The sequence below is a fragment of the Mandrillus leucophaeus genome, unplaced genomic scaffold, assembly GCF_000951045.1.
Source record: "Mandrillus leucophaeus isolate KB7577 unplaced genomic scaffold, Mleu.le_1.0 Scaffold183, whole genome shotgun sequence".
Lineage (NCBI taxonomy): Eukaryota > Metazoa > Chordata > Mammalia > Primates > Cercopithecidae > Mandrillus > Mandrillus leucophaeus.
The window spans coordinates 475,169-498,829 of NW_012101843.1; the positions used below are offsets into that span (position 1 = coordinate 475,169).

At 36.2% G+C, this 23,661-nt stretch overlaps 1 protein-coding gene across 10 annotated transcripts in view; it reads right to left on the reverse strand.

Annotated features, from left to right (window-relative positions):
* NRG1 (neuregulin 1) overlaps nt 1–23,661 on the reverse strand; it is a 1,213,919-nt gene that overhangs the window by 206,657 nt on the left and 983,601 nt on the right. For all 10 annotated transcript variants that reach the window (XM_011977713.1, XM_011977712.1, XM_011977704.1 and 7 more), the window contains exons 2-3: nt 12,505–12,682; nt 2,707–2,828 (exon numbers count right to left, since the gene is read on the reverse strand). In XM_011977713.1, coding sequence (XP_011833103.1) covers nt 2,707–2,828; nt 12,505–12,682 — 300 coding nt within the window. The remainder of the gene's footprint in view (nt 1–2,706; nt 2,829–12,504; nt 12,683–23,661) is intronic.

A 23,661-nucleotide genomic window follows, 5' to 3' on the forward strand; every position in this document is an offset into this window, starting at 1 on the left:
GAGTGGACAACATAGCAACACTCCATCTCAAAAAAAAAAAAAAAATTTTTTTTTTTTTTTAAATTAGCTAGGCGTGATGGCATGCACCTGTACTCCTAGCTACTCAGTGGGCTGAGGTGGGAGGATCCTTTGAGTCCAGGAGGCAGAGGTTGCAGTGAGCCAAGATCATACCACTGTACCCTAGCCTGGGTGACAGAGTGAAACCCTGTCTCAAAAAACGAAAAACAAAACACACACACAAAAAACATTTCAGATACAGATGGAACTGCACTGTGGTAGAAATAAAGAAAAAAAAAACCAAAACCTGGGTTCATAACTCCTTTTGCTGCTAAATATCTCTGTGATCCTGAATAAGTCTGTTCTCTATGCTAACTCTTTTATTCTTTTTTAATACAATGAAGGGGTTGGCAAAGGATGATCTATTCCTAACATTCCAAGAAGAGAATAAAAACAAGGCCAACTTGCATTGCAATTGAGATTCTTCATTCTCCTTCTTCAGAGGCTTTAATTACATAAGTCCATAGGAACCTATTTCTGAAAGAATTTTTGTTGGTTGTTTAACAATGACTCATTTAAAATATTCCATAAATTTCTCTTTATTCTTGCCAGGTAAAAAGGACTCATTATCAAAAACACTTCGAGTTTCATTTCTCTACCCTATAATTGGTCAACACTATATATTCAAGTTTGATCACTAGACCAAGACTTGAGTGAATTAATGTGGGAAAAAATGAATTAGTTGTTTTTCCTATGTAAGAAATGTAAAAAGCCATATTATCAAACTTTCAGTACCCCCAAATTAATAAAAAAGGAACTCTATGGGTTTTTGCCAGGAATAATAGAGTAAAAAATAATTCATTGCTTAATCCTGTAAATCAGAAACCATGGAATAATCAATGTAATACTTCTGTAGACACTCAGTGAGACTATGACACTAGCTTTAATTTTATTTTCCTGGGACTTTGTGGTATAGCTACATAAATGAAATCCAAGTGTCAAAAATCACAATTGAATAGCATTAACCATGAGGCGACACACTGAACCAAGTCAGTGACAAACCCAGGAGAACAAGCTTCAAACAATGGTTATAGTAGAAAGTAAAAAATAGCCCATTAAAATTAATTTTTTAATGTGTGCTTCATCCTATAGAATTCCACGTGGGTTAAAGTAATATTAGCAAACTACTATTGCTTAACCTGCCCTGGTTGAAAAATAAAGTGATGCTATATTTACTCATATAAATTTTAAATGGTTTTACATTTTAAACTGTAATAAACAGGACTCCTAATGGAAACTCCTTTTCCCTGCTCTCTTTTACTCTCTATGGAGGGAGATATTTAAAAGGAAAGTGATAAACTTTGATTACTCTGTGATGGAACAGATCCTTGAGAAGTCCAGAGAGGATGAGGCATTAACCTGAATTTTCCCAGCCCTGTTTCTTATTTTTATCTCCCTTCTCCCTTTCTTAGTATGTTACAGAAGAATCAAGTGGCAAAAACTACATCAGCCTCCCATACAATTAACCCTTAAAATTACTTTTACTCTAACTGTGCTGACCTGGCATTTTTACCCTATCACTTTAAGAGCGCTTGCCCTTGAAATGCAGAATCTTTCTCATCTCCTACCGAGAAGCCACGCAATTAGGCTTGGTTTTATAACAGATGACAAATTTTGTAAAGGCAATAGTTAAGTGCCATAATTCAAAAAAGAAAGAAAGAAGGAGAGAAAGAGAGAAAGAAAGAGAACGAGAGAAAGAGAGAGAGAGAGGGAGGAGCACCAAAGACTTTAAAATAGCATTTGATTATGCTAAAAGATTTAAAGAAGCATTGCTAGGTCATCATCATCATCAGCTCCTATAGATGATTCCATCAAATCATGGAGTATTAGGCTAGTACAAAACAGAAAGCCATCAGCTGTGGTTCTTTTACTTTCCTGGAATAACTCAGAGAAGTTGTCAGAGGTAGATTGTACTTCTTACCTCTAAGTCATTCATTTGTTTAAGAAGGATTGCCTGGTACTATTCTGAAGAAAGCTGAAAATGAAGCCTCTTCATAGTAGGAAATTTATTGCCTCTAAAATGGTCCTAATTTCAAAATTAATAGGCCTAAAAAAAGTTAATGGCCTAACTTTCTACTACCTAGAGCCAGATGTAATGGGAATAAATTGCCAGAATTGAGTCAGGACTGTATTCTGCACACACACAGAATATATGCATATTATATATGTATGTGTGTATATATTATATATGTATATGTATATACATACTATGCATATATATTATATATGTACATATATAATATGCATATATTCTGTGCATGTGCATATATACATATTGTGTATATATATCCTGTATATATATATGACTGTATTCTGTTGTTCAGAGAGCCAAAGAATTGACTGCCCTCCCTGATCAACTTAAAAAAATTGTATAACCTCTATCTTTTAGCAATCCAACCTATCTCTGCCATTCATGGCCTTATTCAAATCCTTTTGTAAAAAATATATGTAGAGTTAAGGTCTATATAATCTCATGGAGTACAGAAATTTATGAAAGACATACAAGATCCTTGAAACACCTGGTTTTCTTTATTTGTTTTTAATTTGTTCACAACGAGATTTAACACACCAATCTATTATGAGTCTTACCACGTGTCTTGATTACTCTTCTTACAGATTTAGGAACAGTACACCGTAGGTATCTCTTACCGTTTGAATCCACGATGGTGATATTGGCAGAGGCACTGTCATTTCCTAATTTGCTGATCACTTTGCACATATACTCTCCAGAATCAGCCAGTGATGCTTTGCTAATGCGAAGCTCTGACTTCCTATAAGATCAGGACCAAAGTGGTGTCAGTATATATCACAGAAATCCAGTAAATATAAATATATACTTTTTTGTGCTTTCAGAGTTCTCAAACTGCCTCTCCCCACCTTACACATATGTTAAAATACAACTTCCATTACATTGATCTGACCACATGATTTTACCTAGAGTAAAAGTAAGATGCATCTATTAAGTTATACCATGGATATCATCTTAATTTTATCACCTAAATCAGTAGTTTAAAGGAAGTCCTGTAGTTTTTCTTTTCACTCCCTTATCATCACCAATAACTGTGTAATACCTTAGATTTTTAAACCTAATTGGTAAATTTTCTTAGTTTTCTATATCCAAATGCCATCAGCCACTAGGGTTTAGGAAGAGGAAAATGTATAAAGTCATTTCCTACAAGTCTGTTAAGGACGCTTACTGAAGGTTAGAATAGATAAAAAATACTGTGCGCTCTTCTTCTCAGTAGAGTAATATCAAGAATAATGTTAATTTTGAATGAAGAGGATTTATCAATTCCAAAAGGAAGGGAATTTTTCTTTCCTTAAGATTCTCATCGCTGGGAGCATAGTACCACATGAAAGATTCTTAATACTGGAATAAATATTTGGGCAACGTTATCACACAGTTTTATAAAACTCTGAATATTACATCAACATTCACTTTTTTTTTTTTTTTTAATACGGGCAGCATTGTGATCTGCTATGTCTGTGTTTTACTGTTGCACATAACCTATAATTTAAGCAGTCTCCGAGATATAAGAACTCAGAACAGCAGGGATGGGCTCAGAGTTTACTGAAGTCTTTCTAAAGGATTGTTCTAAAGCCTGGTGTGGTGGCATGCCCCTGGAATCCCGGCTACTTGGGAGGCTGAGGTGAGAGAATCACTTGGGCCCAGGAATTCAAGGTTGTAGTGCACCATGATCATGCCGGTGAATACTCACTGCACTCTAGACTGGGCAGCATGATGAGACCCTATCTGCAAAAAAGTAACAACAATCCTTCTATGCTCTAGCCTGGTAACTGTGATTTCCTGGGCTCTTAAGGGGATAATGACAAGGGAGAAAACAAGGGAGGAAGAAATGACAGCAATCCTTCTGGTTGCAAATCTGCCATGTTATACTTTGCTAGTTTTCTGGTGAATTTTCTGATCTTGTCACACAATGTTAACTGAGTAAAACCAATTGTTCCAAATATAATTCCTACTAGTCTCCTCCAGTCTACCTCATTGAACCACCCAAAGTTCCACATGTAGGCCCCCTGATTTTCCACCTCTGTGCTTTTGCTGTGTCATTTCTTCTTCCTACAATGGGGATCCTGCATTCCTATGCATCAAAATCTCAGCTAGACCTTCCAGGGCCATGTCAGGTGCCAAATGCTTTACCAAGCCTCTCCTGGTCATGTAGCTGGAGCTGCTCTCATGTGCCTAAATTCTGACAGCCCTGAGTATGTCTCTCATGAGAGTTCCTTCAGTATGTCTCGTCTCTCGACCTAGAACATACACTTTGGAGGGGGGAGTTATAATGTCAACTTCTTGCTAGTCTCATGGAGCATACATTAGGCTATGCTTTGTCCTCAGACATTATTGGATAAATGTGTTAATGAATGAAGAAAATATTTGGATGTTTGATTAAGTAAATATTATGTTCTTGCTGAGTAAGCAGAACCTAATATTCCTATGGCTGGTTGGAGGAAAGGAAAAGGCCATAATGAGAGGGCACAGACCATCAGAGGTGGTCCAGACCAGGAACAGTGATGGTCAAACCAATATCGGGCCTGAAAAATTAACGTTGCGGCCGAGAGCAGTGGCTCATGCCTATAATCCCAGCACTTTGGGAGGTTGAGGTAGGCAGATCAGGAGGTCAGGAGTTCGAGACCAGCCTGGCCAACACAGTGAAACCCTATCTCTACTAAAAATACAAAAATTAGCCGCGTGTGGTGGCACGCATCTGTAGTCCAAGCTACACAGGAGGCTGAGGTGGGAGAATTACTTGAACTCGGGAGGCAGAGGTTGCAGTGAGCCGAGATCACACCATTGCACTCCAGCCTGAGTGACAGAGTGAGACTTGGTCTAAAAATAAAAAAAAAAAAGGTAACTTCGCCAGTCATGACTCAATGATGTCAACAGGTAAACCTGAGGTAACAAAGCAATGTGTTCCACATTCAAATAAATTTGGAAAATATTAGGTGAAATAAAGACAGGCTTTTCATTATCTTTATTCTCACAGGATTTCTCAGGGTCTTGAATATGCTGATGTACTGTGACTCCCTGAAAGGGGATATATTATTTATTTTCTCTCAAACTTCATTGACCATGGAATCCTTTTCATTCACAAGGTGTATCTGTTAATATTTTCTGAAAATAATGGTCCACAGAAAAAAGTTGACAAAAAGCGGATGTAATTTAACAGTTTTATCTATCTATGGAATGGGGACACCACCAAGAACCATTTAAAGAATATTCACACATTAACCAGAGACATTATTCATAGGAAAGTTTCCCCGAAGTATATCCCTATAAGCCATAATGGGCCATTTTGATGACAAATATCTTTGGAAATAGATACGTCTTAACAATAAAATATGACAACTTTTAAAATCATCAAAATAAACCAATATTAGAATATCACCCAATGTCAGGTTGCATTAACTTTTAGGCTGAATTTTGGAGTATTCACATATCATATGATTTTTAAAATGGATTGTCAGCTATTTATCTATTTTGTTCATACATGACAAGTTTCCTTCATGATGGGTATCTTTGAAAAATAGTGCGAAAAAACTGGATGAGTACAGTAAGATTTTCCAGCCCAACATTTAGCATAGTTTACTGGAAGAATTTTCATGTATAACCATGAAACCACTAGCAATAATAGAAAAATTATGAACAATATCAGAGTGGGGCATTAATATCTTGATTTTTCAATGCCACAGAAAGAGTAAATTTCTAAAGTAAGAAAACAGTAGCTTTTCTTAAGTCCCCAAATTCTGAGATGAGATTACAACAACATCCCAAGAATGTACAACTCCAAGATTATTACAACACCCTCAAGAACAGCCCTTCTTTCCTATTTATACAGATCTAGGAACAATCCTGTTTGTAGGTAAAGACTCCTTTCCTGACCCAATGCAATTAACATTTTAACTATTGAACTAGATGGAACTGTAAGAAACATGGTAATCATATTTACAGTGAACATAATCTTAAAGGGATAAGTCTTAAAATCAAACTTCTCCTAATAGGCCTTGGCATTGTTTCCTGGAATACTATTCCTAGTAATGTAATCAAATGTTAGGCTTTAAAAGAAAGAAGATTTTAAGAAATGGTTCTATGCTAAAATAAATGTTGCATTAAAAAAAAGTTAAAGAGGTCTCTTTACAACAATACATCTCGGTAGTTTTTTGCAGATCTGTACTGTGAATTTCTAAGGCAGGTATGACATGTGGCCATGGAATCTTCTCTGTGGAGAACACCCTTGGGAATCCTAGGACAGATCATCAATGGGCCAAGACTAAGATTCAATTTGATCGAGATAAGCATCACAAGTGCATTCACGTTCTAAAATTGGTGACATAAATACAAGAGGAGATATCCCTCGACTACAATATATGCAGAAATAAGGATTTCTAATTAGCCACATGCTTTATTATTAACCCATTTTTAAAACTCTTTTCAAAAAGAAAGAAGAACAAAAAAACCTTAGGTACTCTTTAGCCAAATTAATATTAAAGCAGAGCATCAATCAAATTGGATAAAAGCCCCAATACATTCCTCATTGGCTGGATCATATCTAGAATGCTCAATTATACTTTAGATACACTTTGGAATGATATTTGATGGGGAAAAAAAACCGTAATTAAAGGACGTTAGAAGAGGGTGATCAGAATTGAATAGGGCCTAGAAATCTTATCACTAGAGAGGATTATGTTAAAGAAACAGAGGTCCCACTGGCAGACAACTATGAATGAAATATAAGTAGCTATTTAAATATATTTCCTGGACGCATATGGAAAAGGAAATTATTTGGGATTGCTAAGTCTTACAGGAAAACTAAGTCTTACAGGAAAAAGGAAACATGTTTTGAATGATATTACATAGACTAACTTTTCTGAGCATTCAAAAATGTACAGGGTGTCTTGTGAAAGAGTTAGGTTTTCTCTTTGGAAAGATTCAAGTCTGGATAGCCACCTGCCAAGCACATTCTTACAAGAATATCTCTATGCAGAGAAAGATTAAATTAGATCAGTGGTTTCAACTATTTTTTACAACAAAATCCTGTTTTAAAATGAAAGCTTAAATCAGAACCTCATATTCAAAAATATCACACAGAAAGTGTTCCAGGTCAGAGGGCCTGGTAATCCTTTTTGCAATTCAATAGAAATTTAGCACTCTACAGGGACATCATTGGAAAACCACTGACCTAAAGGAGCGTAAAGACCCCTCTGAATTCTAATGATACATGTAACTATGGGATTTGTCCAGCCTTGTGTCCTAGAGTAGGGACAGAATGTAGTAAGGGTGTAGAATGAGCCAAATCTTCCTTGAAAATTATATATTGCAAAAAGATTTGGCGCTTTGATAAGTATGGCTACAACAGTCTTCTTTTTCTCTTTTCTGTAAGATACCATATACTGTCTACAAGAAGGAAATTAACTTGGAAAGACTACCTGATTCCCTTATAGTCATAAATATAACTTTTTGCTCTTTAATTGATGAGTTTTCTGTGGATCTGGAGGAAGGTTGGTGTTTCCATGGATTTTTATTTTCTAAAAATATTAAATGAGTTAATTCGTGGAAAGTGTTTAAAACAGTTTTTGCAATACAGTGACTTCCTAATAAGTGTTAGCTATTATTATAGTAATTACATCCTATATTCCTGAAATATTTGGATTTTCATAACCATACATTACTTTTAGAATAAGAAAAAACAGTACAGGGTAAAAATAAATTAATGCGAAGTAATTTGAAGATAAAAAATTCTGAATATTAATTTCCTTTTCATTTTTTTAATATCAGAAAGCACACTGTGTTTTTTAGTGAGTGCTCACTTACAAGGTGAATTCAAGGTTTCATTAGCTATTACTTAGTTTAGTTTTATTTTAGCTTGATTCTTCTACCATAGTTACAGGCTAAGGAAACTTAATTACACATAGGGAAGAACTCTTCTGTTTATACAGTTTTGGTTCCCTGACCCCTAAGAAATTATACAGACAGTGTTTGTGTGTGTGTGTGTGTCCAACACTGCTTCAGATAGTGTAAAACTGATCATCGTGAAAAGGACAAAGAAGTGAAAGAGGAAATTATGATTTTTTTTTTTTTTTTTTAAAGTATAGAGACGGGGTCTTGCTTTGTTTCCCAGGCTGGTCTTAAACTCCTGCACTCCAGAGATCCTTAATAGCTGGGACGGTAGGTATACACCACTGTGCTTGGCTAAAAGAGGGGCTTCTTAAACAACAGAACCAGTCACTATACCACGTGCCTCACATAAACCATATAGAATGCCACTGAGTCCCATTTTCTACATGAGAACATTGAGATTTCATTATATATAAAGTTCAAGTGATCTAATAGAGTTGCTAAGCTAAGATGAGAAAAAAATGCACATAAACTTTTTCCATTATAAAGTCAAAAAAGGCAACCATTAAAAATAGAAGAAATAATTTGTAATACTTTTTCAATGTGAATAAAACAATGAGAGCCAATTTTAAACAAAATTAAAATATGTAAGAGCTGAGGCAAAATTAAGGGTATCCAAAAGTGTGTGAAACATACAAATAATAGAAAGTCAGCCTTTAATAAAGCTAAGAAAGAATAGGTATTTAAATGAGGTCAATCTGACAGTCCTCACATATGAATCTGTCACACGCCAAGCTTTTTAACCAGTTTTCTTGATTGAAATCATCCACCAGTCAAAGAAAACAAGAACAAAGAGATAAGCAGACATATAACACGAGGGCAGTTTCCATTTCTTTTAATTGGCCTCACACGTGGGTTAGCGAAAGAAAACAAAGGCTCAGATAGGAATTCAAAAATCATACGAAGAACACATAGGAATGTAGTTTGTAGTAGGACCATGAGCAAAAGAAGGGTAAGATTTTACAAAATAATAGAAGTTGCATATTGCTGTGAAATTGTTGCATTAAACACCAAGGGATTAAAAGGATATTTTGGCTGCTGCTATGCACAATCTAGATTATAAAAAGTGTGAAAAAGAAGTCAAGACTAAGGATTGAAAAAGAGTCAATGTATTTAAATAAAGAGAATCCCAGAAAAATCTTACACTTCAAACTAAACTTCACCTCTGCTTGGTTGATCATATCCTAAGAAAAAGTTTAAGTCAAAATAACCAACTAACCACTGCAGAATACTAATAGTCTGAATATCTTAGTAATTAAAACTCATTAATAGTAATATATAAATGAATCTGTAAAATAAGAATCTTTTAATTAAAGCCATTATCCTAAGCATGCCAGAGCCCTATGTTCTGACTTCTGACTTTATGTAGCAAAATCACAAATATCTGCTGGAAAAACACAAGAGTTAGAGTCAAGTTTAACTATTCATTACCACTATGATTTACAGGAAGAAACTTAGCTTCCTTCATTTTCAGGATATTAATGTTTTAAATGGGTATAACAATAATTATATTCATTCTACTTATATTTGCAGGATAAATTGAAATAATAGAACACCTTGCAAATGTTAATTAAATTTAGATTCAGCTGGATCCTTTAATCTTAAAAAAACCTGACAATGCTTTTTTTAATAAAAAGACGCAATTTTAGATATGACAAAATACCCAATTCTAAAAATTGAAAAGCTGATTATCAAATAGCTGTCCACTCTATACAAAGCATGTCTTTTTAGATCAAATATGTTAACTGTTTTGCTGCAAATGATTTATAGTTGCATCACTTCAATACATTTTTCACCATTTAATTCTTTCCAGCAAGACTATTGTTTAAAAGAAGTAATTTCTGACTATTGCCCTTTCTGGTATTATGGGATTTTATTAATATGTAGACAGTGCTCTTAGCTGTCTGGACCTATGAAGCCAATATGAAAATGCTTTTCTGAATACTAATGATACTTTTATATGTCATCGAAGCCATGTAACAAATTACCTCTTTAAGTATACATGTACCTTTTCTAAAGCCTATTCATTCTAGTCAGTTCACTTTTTTAAAGAATTCATTTTCTCATCTTATCTACCGAAATTTCATTTGCTTCTCTCCAGGTAGCATCAGATTGAATATTTGCAGTGTGAGATGCTTTCTTCTAGATGAACTTCTCCTCCCTCCCTTCCTCCTCCCCTGCTCTAGCAGTGTTGTAACACATGATTTCCAGAATTCCCATGTTTTATATAAGACTGAACTAGATAATCTCTATACAGTCTTATGACCCCCGCCCCTGGGTACAGAGATTATAATACCCTATACCTCTTTAATTTCTCCACAGTCCTACCATAAAACCTTTCATGGCACTTAAATATTACTGGTATCCTTTGACAGCCACGTAGAAATAAATGAGACATTACCCTGCATGTAGAGATAACTTCATTTCTTACTAACTTGTTGGATGAAAAGCAAACACCAAAATCGATTCCATCCAAAATCTAGGAGTATTTTTGTCCTGTTAAACTTCTTTATAAGAATCATACTTATCTTTTCAATTCATTCATTGTATTTCCTACTCCCCTCATGCACATATGCTGTTAAATATGAAGGTTCTCCAGTTTTAAGAAAGGAACCCAAGAAACAGATTTGTACCAAATCTATTTAATCTATATAGCAAAATCACAAGTATCTGTTGAAAAGGCATGAGACTTAGAGTCAGACCTATTTCAAATCTAAGTTTAACCATTCATTACCACTATTATCTACAGGAAGAAAGTTAACTTCCTTCTTTCTCAGTATATTACATTTTTTAATGGGTATAACAATAATGAACTCAGTTCTCACTGAGTCTCTTACTAGTTATATGACTTGAGGCAAAGCAGAACACTTTTTTGATGCTCAATTTCCTAATCTGCAAAGTAAGATAGTTGCCATGTGCTGTTGAACTGCTACATATTGGAATAATGTAAAAAAATAAGTAATATTAGGTATAAAAATGCCATGTCTCTTTACAATATTACATTTTGTATCTTTGAAGTACCACCTGCTGCAGAAAGTGATACAATACACTTTATTATACTTCCAAAGCAACAGATCTATCTGACATGATCAATAACTAGAGTCAACATGTAGTTAATAAAGTAAGTATATAGCTTATAAAACCACAGAAACTAGAAAAAAAACCTAATTACAGTCATCAGAGCAAACAAACACTTTGATAAGATTAAATTTAATTCTCACTGTAATCACTTTGCTCATGAATGTGTAACAATTTTCTGGCTAATGTCCTATAAAATCAAAGTACAGGAGAATGTTCTGTTGCTTCTGTTACCATACTTGGGGGTTCACTGTGACATGTGAGTGCAGAAAATGTCATCTTTGAGTTTGGAACCACTATTATACATATCACATTGATTAAAAGACTCTTTAGAAGCAGAAATCCAACTGACTTATCTCTTCTCTGATTTCAAAATGTAGTTTGATAGAAGAAATGATTCTTAAGTAAGGAAGTAAATAAGAATGAAGAGTGTAGGTATGATAACAGAGCATCATTTTAGAGTAGATCCAGAATGCATCCACCAAGATGTTACAGGAATCACATGAAGCCCTGTCAAATATGGACCCCCTCAGGGAGAGTAGGAACATTTAAAATTCTTGCTACTTAAGATTATCTGATTTTAAAATCTGCTAGAGTGACAATGTGCTTTATCAGCAGTGTCAGTTAAAAATTCTTATTAGATATAATTATATCATTAACCCCATGTTAAAAAATAGTCTGAATTCAACTGGTTACATTCCAATTCTTTCTATAAATCTAAGTATTTACTGAGCTTTATAATGAAGTTGTGATTTTAGCTGTGTAAGGCACTGGTACTCTACATTATTATATGCATTTGTCTTATTTTAAAGAAATTGTTTTTTTTTCTTTTTTTCTTTTTTTTTTTTTTTTGAGACAGAGTCTTGCTCTGTTGCCCAGGTTGGAGTGCGGTGGCATGCTCTTGGCTCACTGCAACATCTGCCTCCTGGGTTCAAGTGATTCTCCTGCCTCAGCCTCCCAAGTAGCTGGGATTACAGGCACCCACCACGCCCGGCTACTTTTTGTGTTTTTCGTAGAGACGGGGTTTCACCATGTTGGCCAGGCTGGTCTCCAACTCCTGACCTCAGGTGATCTGCCCTCCTCGGCCTCCCAAAGTGTTGGGATTGGAGGCATGAGCCACTGTGCTTGGCCAAGAAATTGAATTTTAGGATCTATTACTATGACAGCATCTGCCACTAATGCACTCTTCCTTCTTCCCTTCCATCTCTTCTTACTTCCTATAGCTCTTTCTCCATCCATCCTTTCTTTTCTTTATCAACAAGCTGTAAGAACCAGAAACTCTGAATTCTTGCCTACGTGATAAGATGATTTTTTGTCATTATATAATGAAACAGCTTTTCACTTATTATCTATCGTGTTTCTGATAGTAAGCTCACTTATTAGGGCCTAAATAACATTTATATGTTATATTACTTTATTGCTGGGGCAGTCTCTACTATTTTATGGATTATACTTACCCTGGCTTTTTTTGTATCTTGATGTTTTGTGGTTTGTTTTTTCGATTCAATTCATTCCCATTCTTGAACCACTTGAATCTGAGAGAGGAGTATTCAGAACTGGTTTCACATCGAAGGACTAGTTTGGAACCTGCAGCCGACTCCTGGCTTTTCATCTCTTTCAATCGGGGAGGCAAGGCTAAAATAAGAGAAGGAAAAAACAATTCTGATCACCAGGCAATCTTTCAAAGAGAAACATTTAATTTTGAGTTATCCTGATCAAGGCACCATTCCAAAGGTTTTATTAACAGAGAGAAAAACAATCTCAAAATGGATGAGTGAAAATGGATCTCATCTTGGAGAAAAATAAAATGCCCAAATAAAATATACTCAGAAGAAAAGAGAACCTAGATTAGAAAATTATTCCTTAAAAAAATTCTAGATAGTTACTTATTCAAGCTTATATTCTCTGATGCCATTAAGAATCCTGAACATTGGTAATTTCAAATAACCAAAAGCCTGTGTTAAAGGAGCATATGTAGGCCGGGCGCAATGGCTCACACCTGTAATCCCCCAACTTCGGGAGGCTGAGACAGGAGGATCACTTGAGCTCAGAGGTTGGAGACCAGTTTGGGCAAGTGGTGAAACCCCATCTCTATGAAAATACAAAAATTAGCGCAGCATGTGGCATGTACCTGTAGTCCCAGCTACCTGGGAGGCTGAGGTGGGAGGACCACCTGAGCTCAGGAAGTCAACGCTGCAGCGAGCTATGATCCCACCACTGCACTTCAGCCTGAGCAACGGAGTAAGATTCTGCTTCAAAAAAAAAAAATTTTTTTTTAATAAAAATAAAAGGAGAATACGTAACCGGGCCATTATTTTTAAAGCGTGTTCACATCCCAAATCACAGTGTATCACAGTTCTGTGAATAGGCGCAGGAAGCATCACATCCATTTTTAAAATCGGGAAGTTTAATTTCACAGATAAGTAAGTGGCTGACTTTATCCATGGTTACAAAGTTTGTGGGTACTCAGAGCTAGGGCTCATTTCACTATCCTGTCATCAGAGAGGACCAAAGAACACAGAAAACCCATCAATCTTAACAATGGCCCCTTTCTTCAAGACAGAAGTTCTCTGATGCTACCACTCTTTGACTGGACCTACACAGTTGCTATCCCAAACACAATGAATGGACCATTCCAGATGACCACTACTCACATCAAATTCTCTCTTTGATCGGATTTAGTGCATGTAAATAGTCTCAACAGAGACTGTGAGTACTTAAATTATGCATTAACTTGGAGAATACATTAAACACCTACATACCATTCTTATTTTAAGTAAGACAGCTTAAAAATATCTACTGAAATACTTACAGATAAAATGTTATAATATCTGAGATTTGCTTCAAGATAATATGGTGGTGGGGAATGGATAGGCATAAAGTTGAAAAACAATTACCAAGAACTCGATAACTGTGGAAACGGGTAATACGGACATGTGGTGGTGTGTTATGCAATTCCATATAGTATGTCTAATTCTGTTTATCACAGCCATTTGTTAAAAGCATAGATGAATAAATTTTCCTCTGCACATATAATTTCACTTAATAAGTATCAAACATCACAGAACCCGAGAATTCAACAACTCTCAGTTTCCTCAGAGTCTCAGAAAAGCCAGCTACAAAATCTACTTCTGCTCCAGTTCAGGAATGTTAAACAGGAACTCCCAGAAAACAAACCCAGGCAAATGAGTCTGCACCTCCCTGATTCAGTACCTACTTATTCACTGGGTAAGGGGCTCAAGACTCCAAAGACAGTAATCAGGGTCACCTAACCATGAACAGGAAATGGAGTACCTTTCCTACTCAGGGAACTCTATTTGTTTTTCTACGATTCTGCCCTTGCCAAGTAAATCCAAAAAATGTCAAGAATGAACACATGAAGTTTCCAATAAATTTCAGAAAAAAATCATCTGAACACTGTGATTTCTTAGCAGTACCCCTACAGTTACATATCCCCCTTTTTATTTATTTGGTGGCTAGGAGATGAGGTAGAGAAGCAGGCATTTAATGTAGCGGAAACACTGACAAATTAGAAAACTTATTTTAGCTGTTCTTAGCCCCCGATACCTGATGATTTTGTCTGGTTCTTTTTTTTTTTTTTTTTTTTTTTTGACAGCTTGAAAATATTTTTTTCTGAAAAGCTTTCATAGAAGTCTTTTTAAAATGTGGTTCATGAATCTCTGTTTTGCAGGTTTTTAAAAACAGACTAAATTCTCATATATCTGAAGTAGTGTCTACATATTTCTGTTAACTCCTTAAGATCATTTTTAACTTTGTGAGCCTGGTGATGGGATTGATTGATTGATTGATTGATTGAGACAGGGTCTTGCTCGGTTGCACAGGCTGGAGTACAGTGGCATGATCATGGCTCACTGCAACCTCTACCTATTGGGCTCAAGCGACCCTCCCACCTCAGCCTCCTGAGTAACTGGAACCAGAAGTGCATGCCACTATGACTGGCTGACTGTTGTATTTTTTGTAGAGACAGAGTTTTGCCATGTTAGCCAGGCTGGTCTCCACACCCTGGGCTCAAACAATTCGCCTGCCTTGGCCTCCCAGAATGTTGGGATTACAGGTGTGAGCCAAAGGCCTGGTGAAGGGTTTTAAAGAAACAAATCTGCTGGTGCTAAATGACACCAAAAAAACTGGTTTACATATATTAAGAAAAATACATTGCCTCATTAATTTATGTATAAACTGAAATAACTAGTTTGAATTCTTCACCCCTCTTAATTTTACATTTAACTTGGGAACACACCAGAACTTCCAAGGTTTATTCCCTTGCCTCTAAGCAAAATGCCTTATACATGAATTTTCTTGTCTCTGCTGCCCCTGAGACAGCAAGACCAATGCCCCTCTCTTCCTCTTCCTTCTCAGCCTACTCAACATGAAGATGACAAGGATGAAGACCTTTATAATGATCCACTTTCACCTGGTGAATAGTAAATATATTTTCTCTTCCTTGTAATATTTTCTTCATGTTATTGTATTATAAGAATACCATATATAACACATATAAGATAAAAATATTTATTAATCAACTGTTTGTGTTATCGATAAGACTTCCAGTCAACAGTAGCTATTAGTAGTTAAGTTTGCAGGGGTCAAAAGTTATACTTAAATTTTTGACCACACAGGGGATTGGCACCCCTAACACCTGCATTGTCTGAGTGTCAACTGTACTTCAGATACCTTCTCTTTAAGGACCATGTTCCCCACTTACCACTCCATATATTTGCTTATCAATATAGTCTGAACATAAATCTATGGAGACTTTGTTTTCTTCCACTTTGATAAACATTTTATCACAAAATCAGTTTGTCTCTCTCTTTCCCTCTTTTCTCTCATTCCCTCTTTTCTTTTCTCTCTTTAGCTCATCTCTCCTTCCTCTTCACCTTCTGTTTTCAGTAGTTTATTTCTTATTTCTGTATTAGGTGTCTTGATTTCAAACATGAGCAAACAATACGACAAATTCAAAATGATAGATATTCCACAAAACACCTGAAATAGGCTTTAAAATCAATGTCATAAATAACAAAAAAGACTGTGAATGTGATCTAGATGAAAGGAGACTAAAGAGACATAGCAAGTCAATGCAATGTGGAGCTACTGATTGGATCCTGCTCCAAGGGAAAAAGAGCTACATAGGATATTATTGGGACTACTGGGGAAATCTGAATAAAAATATTGTATCAAAGTTAAATTTCTCAAGTGGGAGCACTGCATTGCGGTTACGCAAAGGAATCTCCTTGTTCTTAGACAATATCTGCTTAAGCATTTAGGGGTGAAATGTCATGATGTCTTCAACTAAACTTTAGACGGTTTAGCAAATAGAAATACATTTATACATATACACACTAACACATACATAGAGGAAAATAAAACCGGCAGCCTTGGTCTGTCTCTGATTTTTTGCCTTTCTCATCTGATCTTTCTGCCATTAGATAAAAGACCTAGGCTTCATTAAGTACGCACGTGTGTGTGTGTCTCTCTGTGTGTGTGTGTGTGTGTCTGTGTGCATTAGTCTGTTCTTTTTTCAACTTTTATTTTAGATGCAGGGGGTACATGCACAGATTTCTGTATGGGTAAATTGAGTGTTGCAGGGGTTTGCTGCATAGATGACTTTGTTGCCCAAGTAACAAGCATAGTACCCAACTGGTAGTTTTTCAGTCGTCACGTTCCTCTCACTCTACACTCTCAAGGAGGTTCTGGTGTCTATGGTTTGCTTCTTTATGTTCATGTCATTAAGTATTTTTAAAGTCTTGGTTAATTTGCAGTTATGAAAGAAATTCTCGTAATTCTTGGAGTTAATAATTTATAAGTTAAATTTAATAATGAGTCATTTAAATTCATTTAAATCATTTAAATTCTGCCGGCAGTATTGCACTGAAATGTTCATATGGTTCATCCTCACAATTGTGACTTCAAGGGCTCCAACCCCACTAGGTCTTTTGATGGAAGGAAACCAATTGTTCATTGGGCAGGTCAACATTTCTCCTTTCCTTTGGGGTCCATACGCAGAGTGGTACATCCCTTGTCTTACGAGATGATCTACAATGCAATGAGGCAGAGACCTTCAGATCCAAGGTCCTTCTTAGCTAAAATATCCCCTCCTAAGCTGACCCTGATGTACGAACATTTCTCGATGTTTGGGGTTCAAGGATACCTCTAGTGACCAGCCTGAATTTCCCTCTCTTGCACATAGTTCCAAATCCATCAGATGTGGAAAAGCTCATGGCTACTTTAACTTTGCATCCCTAGAAGTCCAGGTGTAATAATGTGCCTGCTGCGTCCTTCTGGGGTAACTTCTATGACATGAGGATATCCAGCTTTTCAGAAAACAGTTCTCTTAAGTTGATAACTCAAAATCCTCCATAGCATAAGTGAAGAAACACATTTGTGTACTACCAACAGATTGCATCTTTGACCTATGGGTGTCCTGCTGTCAGTGGTACCTTCTAGACAAGGACTACACAAAGTTTCTCACTCACTCAGGGTAGAACCCACATTCAAGTATCAAGGACACAGGGCAATAATTTTAAACCTTTTTTTATCTTTGTGGATATTATTTGAAACTTTTTGTCTTCCAGGACTATTGGAATAACCCTGAATATTTCATAGATTCTTATAAAAATGCAAACTAATATTTGAGTCCATGTGGTTTGTATGATTTTTTTCATCCTTCCATAGTAAGTCAATTTTCAACAGAGTAAATTTTCTTTTGTCATAGATTATATAAATAGCTATCTGTTAATAGAATTCATTTTCATGTTTCTCAGGCATATGCTTTACTCACATGAAACAATCTCATTTATTTCACTGAAATAAAACCTATTCACCAAGTATCTTCCAATACCTAGTAATAACTTTATTTATAAGGCCAATGGTAGTTCCTAAACTTGGGGTCAATTCTTGTTAACTGAGTACTCGAATTTTAAAAGTGCAAAAAATTTTTTACTTGTCTTGCAAGTCTTATCTATGCATAAAAGATCTGTTAATAAAAAATTGGCTGAAGGCAAGCTCAAGGCTAAGTTAATGCTTCAAATGCAGGAGGTGTTCTGAGAATCTTAAGTGTGATTTAATTGTATTTGGTCTACCACAGTTCATAATTTTGCTTTCTATGTGTTTCTAGAGGGGTGGTAGTTCCACACCCTGAAACAATTTAATAACATAGCAAGTTTTAAGCAGTCTGTGCCTAAATCTATTTCAAACTTGCTTGACATTAATATAAACATCTCCACACCCTTAGAAATGCATCAACAGAGGCAGACAGTCAAGTGCAAAGAACAGCCTTTTAAAACAGACATGCAAATGCCATCAGACCAATGCCACACATTTCACAGGCATTTCTTTTGAATACTTCTTTTTACAGGCTTTAAGTATTTTCAAAGATTTTAAAAGATCACAAATATACTCTTCTGATTCTAACTCAAAACATGCAGGTATATGAGGCATACTTCCAAAGTCTACTTTTGTGATCTGCTTTTCCTATTTGCTATGTCACACGATTTAGGAAAAAACCTTGTGGTAATCCAAAAATACTTATATTTCATATTCTGACCACCACAAAAACTCAATGAGACATGTTCATTTATTCCAATAATTGAATGGGTGAATAAATACTTGTGGTAAGGGCAAAATAAGTTTCCAAAAAAAAAAACCCCTCATTCATCTAAGCAATCCTCTTGTTTTAATCATCTACTGTGCCCTTAATTTTCAAATATTATCCATGCAGCTATATCAAATATTGTACTGTATTGTTAAGAACAGGAAACAAATTTTAGCATGTGTATGCTGCAGAGATAATGCTGATGGCATGTGACACTAGATAAGTTGTTATTTCTGGTCTCTGGAGGATCTGACAATGCAAAGCTAGCTCCTATCTTTACTCTCCACGTTTGTGCAGCTAATCTGAACAGCCTCAACACATTGAACAAATTACACAGGAAATCTGCAAAATATTATCAAGTAACAGTGAGCTTTCAGCTATGATCCCAGTGAAGTCTTCCCTGCATAAATGTGTAAAAAGCCCACCATCACACATGTGCAGATCCCACAGTGACAACCGGTGACTGACAATTATGTTAGCTAATGAAAGCCACACGAACGTCATTAATCAATCCTCTATGCAGGCTGTCCTTTTGTTAATAGTCATGTTAGAAGTAGATAAATTACTATGGAGAGTCTCCAAAACTCCCCCGATCATATTTCTCCCTCCTTGGACTAACTCACAAAGTTGATTACGGTCCTGCAACAGAGTGGATAAACTTTGTGCTCTTCCATCTGGTCTTCTCTTCTGAGCTGCACTCACAAATTTGGCTATAAAAGGGAAAGTTTGTCTTATCAGATGAAAATGTGTAAATATAGCTGTGTAAAAGGCAGCACATTCTAGTGGTGATGGTATTGTGAAATGCACCTAGGTTTTAATGCCCTGCTGCTGATGCAGTGGGTGATGTTGAGTTATATCCCGAATCGCCCAACAAGACCATTATTTGTTGCCACCTGTGGTGATGTTGTGCTCACCCTGCCCTGTGTTCTAGATGAATCAGGCTTCAGACGGAATATTCTTGATTCAAGTCGCTTAAATAGAGTTCCCTGTGAGCTGAAATGGAGTTGTGATTTGTCCCTGCTTATTGAGGAAGGAGGATGGCACTTTCATTTGAAATAAAAGTTGCCATAAAATATTCTCAAGCTGACTCTGTCTACCACTGGCAGCAAACTAAATCCAACCAGCAAACACGCTAGGAATAGGCTTCAAAGTAGGACTAAGATGGCTGGACTCTGGAAACTCCATTCTAGCAGTTCCATGTTCAACTTGTTACATAATACAATGATGTGTATATGAACTACTGAATAATTTATTTGCAAGCATGCTGAATGACCTCACATCACATGCATAGAATGTGTCATTATACAACATAAAAGAATAAAATTGGGGGCACCATTTCAGCATTTTACTTCTAACACTCATCACAGTGGTGCCACTACGCCAGAGCTGGCTTCCTACTAGTGCTTCATTTTGATTTCCCAAACATATTGGTTTCCTTTGGTGGGGGATTTTACATGCGGATGTCCTCCAAGTTTCACTTCTCACAATTAACTGCTACAAAATGACTGAAACAGTATTCTTTAAGATATTTGATTTCAGGGTATGAGCCACAACTAGCCCAGTTAAATAGTATGCATATGCTAAGGCCATCGAAGATGATTAATCATATTCTACATCTGAAAACCATACTCAACTGACTGCATTTAAAAAATACACGTAGAGGGCTGGGCGCCGGTGGCTCACGCCTGCAATCCCAGCACTTTGGGAGGCCAAGGCAGATGGATCACATGAGATCAGGAGTTCAAGGCCAGCCTGACCAACATGGTAAAACCCCATCTCTACTAAGAACACAAAAATTAGCCAGGCATTGCGACACATATCTGTAATCCCAGTTACTAGGCAGGTAGAGGCATGAAAATCACTCGAACTAGGGAGGCAGAGATTGCAGTGGGCAGTCCACTGCACTCCAGCCTGGGTGACAGGGTGAGAGTCCTTCTCAAGAAACAAAACAAACAGGCAAAAAACACATGTACAAACACAGGGCCATTCAAGGAATTTATCCCTACCAAATCAAACAAGGGTAGGCGAGTTACTAGCAGGGGGTCACAGTCCCTATTTGAAGGATCAGGCTATTGCCTGACTGTGTATGTGTCCATTTTGATTGATACTATACCTAAACATCAAAATTACTAAATTTATTGAATGGAAGATACACAGGATCTCAGGCTCTCCTAACCCAAAGTAGGACTTCAAGTGTCTGCTGAAAGGATGAGGAAGAATCTGGAAGACACCGACAAAGAAGAAACCCAGGTACAAAATGATTCCAGAGGCCCCATCTATCTTCTCTATGACTTTTTATTACTAAGAATCGTGAGGCCCTGTGACATTGTGTTCCGTATGCCACTGGGCTAGGACTCTCATGTTGCTCTGCTGTCAGACACTAACAAAAATGACATGTAAATCTAACAGGAAACTTGTCAAGTAGGTTGAATTATCTTTACTTTGAAGTTTTCATATTCTGTATTTCTCTTATCTGGTCATCACTGTTGGAGGACTCTCAAACTGGACCCCGCCTCAGCTGAGACCCTGGTCATTTCCTTGCTAGCTCATTTATTTCACCTGATTTCAGAGTCTAGCCAGATGGTCAGATGGTTCTTGCATTATTGCAAGAAGAGCGCATACATTTCCACATTACCTTCTCTGCTTTAATTTCTTTTTTCTTTTGGAGGCAGAGTCTCACTCTGTCACCCAGGCTAGAATGCAGTGGTGTGATGTTATCATAGATTACTGCAGCCTTGGAATCCTAAGCTCAAGCTCAAGTGATCCTCCTGCCTTAGCTTTTCATATATCTGGGACCAGAGGCACAGGCACACACCACCATGCTGGGTTTGTTTTGTTTTGTTTTGTTTGGTATACGGAGATTCACTATGTTGCTCAGGCTGGTCTCAAACACCTAGCTTCAAGCAATCTTCTTGCTTCAACCTCCCAAAGTGCTGGGATTATAAGTGTCAGCCACCATGCCTTCTATGCCCTCAAGTCAAAGTTGCTCTTCTCCATTGACTGACCAGGGTCTACAGGATGCTTAACTGTTAATGTGCCTTGTTGTTACTGCATATTCCCAAAATTACCATTTGGTCAAATCTCCTTTCATCTGCAACAGTTCTGGTATGTATTTCATGAAAGATACATAATGATTATTTCCACTTACAGGTGAGGAGACGGAAATTGATAGGGGAACTTAATGTTGTAAGTCTAACAAGCTGTAGAACCAACACTTAAACCTAGGACTGTTTATCATACCTAGTTTTCCTACAAAGTTTGAAGTGGAGGTAGAAAACGGAGAGAAGGACAGTAGATTAAAAATCTGGGAAAGATTACTCCATTTCATAGCCACTACGGTAAATTTTTTTTTCTTATGAACTATATAAATCAAATCATCTCTCCCCATTTGTCTGTGAGAAATTTACAATACTGTAAAACTCTACAAGGGAAAACGAATGCAGGTTTATTAGGTAAGATAATTTTTCACCCTGATAATTGAAATTAGTTATTTATTGAAATTAGCAATCTCCCTTTTCTATACAGTTCTTTGCCCTGTACTTCCCAGTTAGGGGCTAAAGATAAAAAACTTAAAACAACTATAATATATTTTCAAAGCCTATGAGATGAAGTTAAATAAAGTCCCTTTTATTTATAGTACATCTATATACAGTATATATAGTAGTATGTAGTATATATATATATTTTATATATATAGTACTTTCGACCATAAATGCCTTTGAATAATAACAGCTGATACTTATTGAGTACTTACTACGTGCCAGGCATTGTTCTAAGAGCTTTACGCTCATTAACGTTTTTAAGTTTCATGATAACTCTAGGAGGTATGTATTATTATCATTATCCTCAACTTACAGATGAAGAAACAGAAACAGAGAGGTAAAGTAACCTGTCTATAGTCACACAGCTGGTATACTATCAAGTCAGTATCTGAACCCAGGAAGTCTGACTCCAGAGCCCTGGCTCTTAACTACTGGACAATGTGCTAAAGATTCTATTTATTGATCTATCAATAGGGACCATATTTTCCTCACAAAACCTGGGATACACCACATGACATTATTTCTGCACTTATTCCACATGCAAAAGACAGTCTGAGAAATACAGTAGATATGCAAAATTGCTGAATTTTCTGAGCTACTTGGATAATTTAAGGGGAAATAAAACAAGACAATACTTGCAATTGGTGTTAAAAAAAAAAAAACTTCATTTGAACTATGTAGTTGTCTGTCATATGCCAAATGCCACAAGGGTTAACAGTGCTGTATCTCACTCCTGTGTTCACTGCGATGTGATAACCCCCACGTGAGGATACAGCAACAAAAGTATCTTAATGGATTAATGTTCTATCGAGGTGTAAAGGCAATACACCGTGACAATGAACACTGGAGCAAATCACTGCACCGTGGCCAGCAGCTGGAAAGTAAGTGTTCCACAGGCCTAATTGATTCTATCACCACAGCTGCCCCCAATTATAAGAACATCTCACTCTCGGACATAAAGATGTCCAGCAAGCTTCACTGAAGGCAATCAACTCACAGGGTTAAAATGGATCCAGTACAATTTTACCTAATTGATGTGTAGCAAATTTCACGTGACATAAGCTTATAAATATGATTTTTTCCATTGTCATAAAATAGGAGTTTTTTCTCATGTGTTATACATACCAGCCATATTCACTTCCAAAATGTTAAACAGAAAAATTGAGAAACATCTAGTTACTAAAAATTTAATATATATTTACTTATTTTCTTATTGTCAAGGTTTTTTTTTTTCTGTTCTGATGTGTTTATTGCTTAGGTAAATTTAGCACATTAGCATGACTTTGATATGTTAATATTTGTCTTTATAACCATTTCTTTGTTGAAATATATTTAATTTATGTCACTAAAATTTTCTTTTTTATTTAAAGAAGAAATTTACTTACATGTTCTAAACTAAATAAATTCCCAGGTAAATGAGTTAGCACTTGATTATAGTTTTAAACAATGATAACTATGCGAAA